This window comes from Ovis aries, chromosome Y, assembly GCF_016772045.2.
Source record: "Ovis aries strain OAR_USU_Benz2616 breed Rambouillet chromosome Y, ARS-UI_Ramb_v3.0, whole genome shotgun sequence".
Classification (NCBI taxonomy): Eukaryota; Metazoa; Chordata; class Mammalia; order Artiodactyla; family Bovidae; genus Ovis; species Ovis aries.
Window position 1 is genome coordinate 20,882,172 of NC_082741.1, and position 9,285 is coordinate 20,891,456.

General features: G+C 40.3%; 1 protein-coding gene across 1 annotated transcript; it reads left to right on the forward strand.

Annotated features, from left to right (window-relative positions):
- Positions 1–4,836: 4,836 nt before the first annotated feature.
- Positions 4,837–6,459, forward strand: LOC132659029 (zinc finger protein 280B-like; the record flags this gene model as incomplete). The annotated part of the gene is made up of 1 exon (XM_060408532.1): positions 4,837–6,459. A coding segment is annotated over exon 1 (1,623 nt), but the record flags the coding sequence as incomplete, so codon positions are not given.
- Positions 6,460–9,285: the final 2,826 nt, after the last annotated feature.

Here is a 9,285-nt window from a genome sequence, read left to right on the forward strand (position 1 = left end):
AGCATGTTGAATCTAAGCTCTCTCACTTGTCTGTACTCTTGAAGCCTCAGTTCCTCCTTCTGTGGGCCTCTCCAAGGGGCTTCTCTTGTGGAGGCTGCTGTCTTTTCTCAGAATGAGTGATTCAGGAAAGCGCTTGCACCCATGATAAAGTGCAGAGTCTTTTTTCAGATGTTACACATCTGCACTTGTGTATTTGCTTAGTCTCACAGGTCTACCCTGTGATAGATTGAGAGAGAACTACACAGGGGTGGGAATATTAGGAGATTGAATTCACTTGAAGGCTGGTTACCATACCCATTAATCCACTATGCCAGCCTTTTTTTTATATGATCTCAGCTCTGTCAATGTGAGCAAATTATTTGGCTTGTGTACCCTTCTTGTGTGCTGCTACTGCTGCTAAGCCACTTCAGTCGTGTCCGACTCTGCAGTCTCATGGACAGCCACACACAAGGCTCTCCCTTATCTGGGATTCTCCAGGCAAGAACGCTGGAGTGGGTTGCCATTTCCTTCTCCAGTGCATGAGAGTGAAGTCGCTCAGTCGTGTCCGCCCCTTCAAAACCACATGGACTGTGGCCTACCAGGCTCCTCCGTCTGTGGGATATTGCAGGCAAGAGTACTGGTTTGGGTTTCCATTGCCTTCTCCAGCTTGTGTGCTCTCTGGCCTGATGTACTCAATTTTGATCTACTCAGTTCTAGACCTACTCATTTCTTGAAGTTCTAGCAAGTCTCCTCTTTGCCCTGGATTAAGGTTTCTGTTTCTCTGGATGGTTCCCATCAGCAAACTGACTGACTATAATGTGACCTGTCGTTACAAATCCATCTTTTGGTGACACATCCTGCTTCTGCTGCTTTTATTTCATATTTGCTTGTTACAGACCTCTGCAGAGTTGTTCCTAGACTTTGTTATCTCGAGTTCTCTCATTTTCCTATAAAGCCACTCTTGTCAAGGCCACAGGTGAATTTCAAATATTCAAATGTCTGCCTGCAAGGTAGGAGACCTGGGATCAATTCCTGGGTGGGGAAGATCGCCTTGAGAAGGAAATGGTAATCCACTCCAGCACTCTTGCCTGGAAAACCCATGAACGGAGGAGCCTGGTAGGCTACAGTCCATGGGATTGCAAAGAGTCGGAAATGTCTATTCAAATTCTTTTCCTGGTTGTTAAATGCTTTTCTGTTTTTAATTGTTGTAGAAAACATCTAACTTAAATTTTTACCATTTTAACCATTTTTGCATGCTAAGTATTTTGCACACTTTCATCAGCCTTTTGGAGAAAGAAATGGCAACCCACTGCAAATCTGATGGAGAAGGGAACGTGGTGAACTTTAGTCCATGGGGATGCAAAGTTGGGCACAACTGAGTGACTAAGACATATACACACACATAGTCACAGTGTTGATTTGTTGTTGTTGTCATTGTTTTAGCTGTGTTGTGCAGCTTGAATGACAGTTCCCAGGCCCCTGATAGGACACTGTGGAGTCCTAACCTCTGAACTACGAGGGAATTCCTTATTACATTGTTATGAAGCAGATCTCTACACCTTTACAGCTTGCAAAATCGAAACTCTGTACCCATCACGTGTCCCATTAAACAAACTGCAACTCCTCTTTTCTTGCCCGTTGACCTAGACCATGGACTCCATCATTCTTTTTTGTTTCCTTTCTATTGCTTGACTGTGTTAGCTATTTCATGCAAGTAGAAACTTACAGTATTTGTCTTTTTGTACGACTGGCTTATTGCATTTGGCTTGATGTCTGAAATGATCATGCATGCTGTAGCATGTGACAGAATTTTCTCTATATGGCTAAATAATATTTCATTGTGTGTATATATCACATTTGATGGACATTTCGATGCTTCCACCTCTTAGTTGTTGTGCTTCGTGCTGCTGTGAGCACGGCTCTGCAGATATCCCAAGACCCCATGTTAACTTCTTTTGAATTTATATCCTGAGGTGGAATTGCTGAATCATGTGTCAGCTCTAGTTCTTTAATTTTTCGAGGAGCCTTTAAACTGTTTTCTGTAGCAGTTGCACCATTTAAAAATCTATCCGTAACACACAAGGATCCAGTTTCTGTACGTGCTTGCCAACAGTTGCCCTTTCCTTTCCTTCATATGTAAACACACACATATGCACACACAATTTCTTTCATACCCTTTTCCATGATTGTTTATCTCAAATTATGAATATAGTTCCTTGTGCTATACACTACGCTCTTGTTTGTCTATTGTATATATTATGCTTTGCATCTGCTAAACACCAGCTCCCAATATGTGCCTGCCGTACCTTTCCCTCTTGGGAATCACATAGTCTGCTCTCTATGTCTGTGAGTCTGTTTCACTTTCATAGATCAGCTTATTTGTGGCATATTTTAGAGTCCATGTAAGTGATACCATACGATATTTGTCTTTCTCTTTTTTTTTAATTTTTATTTTTACTATGTTTTATTTTACAACACTGTGTTGGTTTTGCCATACATTGACATGAATCCGCCACAGGTGTACATGAGTTCCCAATCCTCACCCCCCTCCCACCGCCCACCCCATATCATGTCTCTGGATCATCCCTGTGCACCAGCGCCATGCATCCTGTATCCTGCATCGAACATAGACCGGAGACTATCTTACATGATAGTGTACATATTTCAGTGCCATTCTCCCGTATTATCCCACCCTCTCCCGCTCCCTCAGAGTCCAAAAATCTGTTCTATACATCTGTGTCTCTTCTGCTGTCTCTCATACAGGGTTATCATTACCATCTTTCTAAATTCCATATATATGTGTTAGTATACTGTGTTGGTGTTTTTTTTCTGGCTCACTTCACTGTGTATAATCGGCTCCAGTTTCATCCATCTCATTAGAATTGATTCCTATAAAGTCTGCAAGCAATAATGCTGGAGAGGGTGTGGAGAAAAGGGAACCCTCTTACACTGTTGGTGGGAATGCAATCTAGTACAGCCACTATGGAGAACACTGTTTATAATAGCCAGGACATGGAACAACCTAGATGTCCATCAACACATAAATGGATCAGAAAGCTGTGGTACGTATACCCAGTGGAGTATTACTCAGCCATTCAAAAGAATATATTGTCTTTCTCTTTCTGACTTCCTAAGTATTCTTTTGAATGCTAGTGTAGATTCAAGTATTTACTTAACAACATTTGTTGCTACTGTATAAAATGTGGTTGACTTTTAAAATATTTGTCTTCTATTCTGCAAGCTTTATGTTAATTCTAATACTTGTGTTTCTTCAACATTTTCTATGCTAAATTATCTTATGTCTAATATACTTTGACTTCTTCCTTTCCATTCTGAAGGCTGTTTTTTGTTTTTTATTGTTTTTTGTTTTTTCGTTTTTTTTTTTTTTTTTTTTTTTTTTTTGAAACTACAGCAACAATTCTCTTTTGTTACCTGATTGCTCTGGTTATAGAACTGCCAGTATAATGTTGAGCCAAAGTGTGTAATAGACTTCCTTGTGTTGTTCCCAGTCTTAGAGGTAAAGCTTTCAGTTTTTCATTCTTTAGTATGATGTTAGCTGTGGGTCATTTTACAGGTGCCCTTTGATTGAGAAAGTTCTCTTCTGTTCTTAATTATTAAGTGTTCTTTTAACCCCGGTTATGAAAAGGTGCTAGATTCAGGGAAATGCCTTTTCTGCAGGCAGATGTGTTATTTGTTTTATTGTTTTAAAATGGCATAATGTTGATTGACTTTCCTATAATGAACCAACTTTGCATACCTCCCTAAATCGCATGTGATCATAGTGTACAGTCTTTTTTATATGCTGTTGGATTTTGTTTGCCAGTATTTTGTTGAGGACTCTTTCACCTATATCCATAAGGGATATCAGGTGTGTGTGTGTTTGTGTGGTGTGTGTGTGTGTGTGTGTGTGTTTGTGTGTGATATCTCTGTCTGATATTGGTATGAGAGAAAGACTGGCGTCATTTTGCCTGCTATGTGGGGAAGAGACATGTGGCATAAAGATGAAGCATTGTTGGATTGAAGTTTAGCCAGGATTAGAGGGAGAAATTTAGGATATATCTGTGTGGAATTGGGGTGAGATTATCAGAGAGCTCATTCTCAGTTTCCTAGGCCTGAATTAAGTGCTTGACATTGAATTATGCTGTTTGTTAACTAGGAATATATAGATTATACTTTGAATTTGCTACCTATTTTGTTTGTTAACATTTATGAAATTAGAATTTATGGATCAGTTGTAATGTGCATTTAAGATCCATTTTCTTCCATTTTTACTACAAAACAAGATGCCATTGAATAGCTGATGCCTTTTAAAAAAGCTGTTAACCTTAAGTCTAAGAAATAAGCATGTTTGTCTTTAAGATACAGAAACACATTTAAAAGTTACAAGTTTGCCCAAGAAGAGGCAACTGGTGTGTGGTTAAGTTAGAATTCCAACTTAATCTCCTATGACTCCAAAGTCCATGCTTCGAAACGCTGTAGAACAATGCTTTTGTAAAAATACTCTCCTTTACATTTGATTTCACGTAATGATCAGTGTGGTGTTTTTTTTTTTTTTCCCCTCTTTATTTTTTTAAGTAGAAGAGGTTAAAGTGAACATGCGACAAAGCAATGATTCTAGAGCCATGTAGAGTTGTAGTCGTAGTTTTTTCAGCTGTCATTGAGTCTGGTTGACACTCAGTGTCTTTGTCTGTAAGATAAGGGTGTGTATAAGTACTCTAGAGTTTTGGAGATAATCAAATAGCCCATTTTTCTGTACTTAACTAATCTGTAGTATGTTTATACTTAGGTGGCAGTTTGTATAAAGGAAGCACTGGGACTTGTGACCGCACCATCTAAGAATAAAAAAGTATTAAAAATATGGAACTCCCACGTATGTTACGTGAAGAAGAAAAAGAGCCAGAACTACGGAAAAGGGAGGGAGAAACGAAACAAGTAGATGATGATGATGATGATGAAGTGATCTTGGTTGGAGTGGAACATGGAAATGAAGATGCTGACGTCATCTTTGTTGGGATGAGCTCAGCTTCAAAACCAGTCGTTTCAAACATACTGAACAGAGATACCCCAGGTTCTTATTCAAGGAGAAAAAGGTGTGGTCACTTCAGGAGAGGTAACACTCACAGATTACAGCCTGTTAGTCATGTGACTCCTACATCAGAATCAAAGACTGTCTTGCCAGTGTCTGACTCTGACTCAAGATCAACAGGTAGTCCTATTATTATTGAACCTCCGTCTCAAGCTGATTATAAAAATCTTTCACCACAAATAGTGCCTGATGGCTTTTCGAAGGAGTTATGTTCTTCTTTGATTACCTTCACAAGTTCATTGCAGCATCCAGTAGAAACAGCAGTTTCTGCAGGAGATATGAATAAAAGTCCTCATGTATCAAAGCGAGTTTCCCCTTGTGAAACAAATCGCAGAAATCCCAGAAGGCCTAAACTCAGTGATGGCATTGTAGGGGAACATTCTTTAGGTTTCTCCCCGTCACGTTTTTTTCATACAGAGACCACTCAGCAAAGCACACCAGACCGTGTCCATACCTCACTAAGCCATGTTCAGAATGGAGAACCTTGTCCAACACCTTTTCCAAAGGACAGTGTTCATTGCAAGCCTGTAAGACCTTTAGGGGAAAGTGGACAGACAAAAACTGATTTTCCAAGTTTGGCAAGTCCAAACAAAATTGGTGATCCCACAGAAGGAAATCTGATTGTGTTACTTCATGACTTCTACTATGGCAAGCATGGAGGAGTTGGTCCGCCAGAACCAAAGACCCACGCGGCGTTTAAATGCCTCAGCTGCTTGAAAGTTCTAAAAAATGTCAAGTTTATGAATCACATGAAGCACCATTTGGAACTTGAGAGGCAGAGAGGTGACAGCTGGAAAACCCACACCACCTGCCAGCACTGCCTCCGCCAGTTTCCTACTCCCTTCCAGCTGCAGTGTCACATTGAAAGTGTCCACACGGCCCAGGAGCCCTCCGCAGTCTGTCACATTTGTGAGTTGTCCTTTGAGACAGATCAGGTTCTCTTAGAGCACATGAAAGACAATCATAAGCCTGGTGAAATGCCCTATGTATGCCAGGTTTGCAGTTACAGATCATCATTTTTTGCAGATGTGGATGCACATTTCAGAGCATACCATGGTAAGACCAAGAATTTACTTTGCCCGTTTTGTCTCAAAATTTTTCAAACTGCAACAGCATACAGACGTCATCATCGAGGGCACTGGGAAAAGAGTTTTCACCAGTGTTCCAAATGTCGGCTACAGTTTTTAACTTCCAAAGAGGAGAGGGAGCACAAGACCCAGTGTCATCAAATGTTTAAGAAGCCTAAGCAGCTAGAAGGATTGTCTCCTGAAACAAAAATTGTTATTCAGGTATCACTGGAACCCCTTCAGCCAGGATTGGTGGAAGTTGCATCCATTACTGTGAACACATCTGATTTTGAATCATCACCCCCCAAATCTAAAAGGAGGAGGTCAAAAAAAGAAAAATAATAGTTAATTCTGCCTTCAGTAAGTCTGAAGCAAGTATTTCAGTCAAAGTTAAAAATCCCATTAAAAACCAAAAGATCAACTTATAGCATTATTCAATAATATCAAATATAGGGAAACCGATGGGTAATTTATGTGATTTTGTTTTAAATAGAGGAAGTACAGTTTTGTTTGATCTTCATATTGAGCTGCTATTTAAAAATCTATGATCTGTTTTTCGTGTAATTGTCTTAACATGTAAAAAGGATGTGTGCATGAGTGTGTGAGAGAGAGAAAATGAGAGAAGTGGAGAAAGGAAAAGTAAGAACCTATTTTGGTATTTGATGTTACTTGTAAGTTCGAAAGCTCTCCTATACATATAATCTGTAGAGTGTTTTAGCAACGTAATTTTGAAGTGTTTTCATGCCTTGCAGATCTCAGTATCAGCTATATAGCCAGATTTGAATGTCATTCTCTGAAGTGCCTCTTGGGCTGATCTAAGATAACCTGGCTCTGAAAGCGTGCAGTGGAGGTTGATGGAGAAGCTACGAATTGAGTTTGGACCAGACACGGGATTTAATCAGTGAAGAGCTGTGGCTTCGTGTCCCAGCTGAGGAAGAGGCATACATTCACTGCAGGCACAGAGCCAAGGGAGAAGGAACACTGTCTCAGAGTGCTTTCACCTAGCCCAGGGACATCTCAAGGAAGCCAGCCGTTAAAATGCCTGTGTTTGGTGAGAGACCCTGGCAAACATGAAGCAGGCCCTGTGTAGCACTGACTGCAGTTGGAGAAGCAGAGATCGTTAATGAGACCTGGTGCCTGTGGACCTCCTGTTGAGTGATCAAAAGGGGAATTTGATTCATTCTGTCCCCTTTCCCATTTGGCTGGCCTGTAGTCACAGTGAGGTTGGCATATCTGTGTCAGACACAGTAGCAAAGCAAGTTACAATTCCCAAAGGAAAAAGAGCCTTGACGTCCACTTTGATTTGCGCTGGACCCATAGTTGTAGCTGAAAAGGATCAAACAGAGGAAAACTGTTCAGCTTTTGAATTGGGCTAAATTGAGTTCTCTTACCCTTAAGCTACAGTGGAGTTGTCCAAGAATCGTAAATATAGTGGATAAAAATAGTCCAGGGTGATTAAAGCCTTTTTGGAACTCTTGCTTCCATTTTCCAGTTACATGTGTCTTACCCGAGTTGACCACGTGAAGATTTCGGTTCTGTATCTTATCTTGCCTTGCACACAAATGTAGTACAGTTAACAGCTAATTCTTTGCATGTGTAATTTCCCATTGTATCAAACTGAGTTTCCGTCTTTCTTGACACAGTCTGATGTGCAAGAATTGTCTCATGTATTTCAGTAATTATCAGGTCATAGAGTTATCCTTCCTCTAATCTATCCAACCATCTAATCTGTGATTCTACTTGTGGAAACCTTCTTTCTTGCGGTCTCCAAGGGCTCTTTCACAGACCTGTGGGGTACCCTCTAAGTATCGGTTCCTGAACATCAGCACACTTGGCTGCCTCTGTAGATTCTTGGAGTTGAGTCTCCTCCTGGAGTTGAATGTCACCCCTTCTCCACTTCTGGCACGGATACCTAGCAATCTCTGTGCACCATTCCAGGAAGCTGGGATCCTGTCTGTAGACCTATGCCAGGAGCAATCTCTCCGTTTCCTCTTCCTTTCTCCTCCTCTTTGTCTCTCGCCACTCTCCCCAGGCCTCACTTTTTTTAAGTCCTCTAAGCTTTCACAAAATGCTGGAAAGAGATCATCACCAAGCGGTTAGCATCCTTCTCAGAACTGAAGAGGAAGGACTACAGATGATGAAGCTGTAGTGAATCTATTGTCTCCATTTTAGGTAATTTCGTGAGTGTAAATTCAAATTCAAATAAATTGTGTTTATTTACTCAGAGCCTTATTGATTTATTTGCACTTTGAATTCTCTACTAGGCCTTTCTCGTTAGTTTATTTGGGCCAAAGCACTTTGCTAAGTGTCAGCTGAAACCACTTTTAGTTGTGTAAAGAGTGTGTGTGTGTTCTGGTCTCAGGTGAAAACTCTCTGTATAAATAAATATGCAGACTATTGCATTTGTATCTCCTTTCTTCGATTTCTATAGTAAAAAATACGAAATGTTTTAGTTACGTGCTTTTATTGTTGCTTAGTATTATCAACACTGTTGCTGTTAGTTGCTGTGAAGTATGCTCCTAAGGACTACAAGTTGTATTTATTGCCAAATTAAAAGGTTCCCGCAATATGGTTCCTGACTGCTTCCTCTCTTCCATACTCTGTCTTCTACTCTACTTTTTTCCCCACTAATGTACTCTTTTTGACAACACTGGCCTTGGTTTTCCCCCATCAAATTCCATTTCTTCCCGATCCCAAGACTGCAAGTGCTGTTCTTCTGGAAATGCTCTTCCCGCAGGCCTGCATGGCTTGCTACCTCCCTTGTTTGAGCTTCAGCAATGCTGTTCAAATAACACAATCAAATCTCCAACCCCCTCTCTTTCCTCCTCCTCCTTAAAGGCACTTGAAGTCTCTATCCTCTTCTTCCCTCTCCAGCCTAAATTTCCTAACTTTTCACAAAAAAAGAAAAAGAAAAAAGGAAAAAAGAAGAGATAATAACATCAGGGCTTTGCTTCTTAGAATTAACTTGAGTCAGTTTCTGTGCCTGCAAATCAAAGATAGTTAATAGTGAGTTGAGTTCTTTCAGGAGCTTCCTCTGTTTTTCTTTTGATACCTCTATATTTTGTTCACACAATGACACTTTGTTTTCTTTACAAATATATTGAAGATGTGTCAAGATTACTATTTTGTTACTGCCCTTTGTGAATTCCCTTG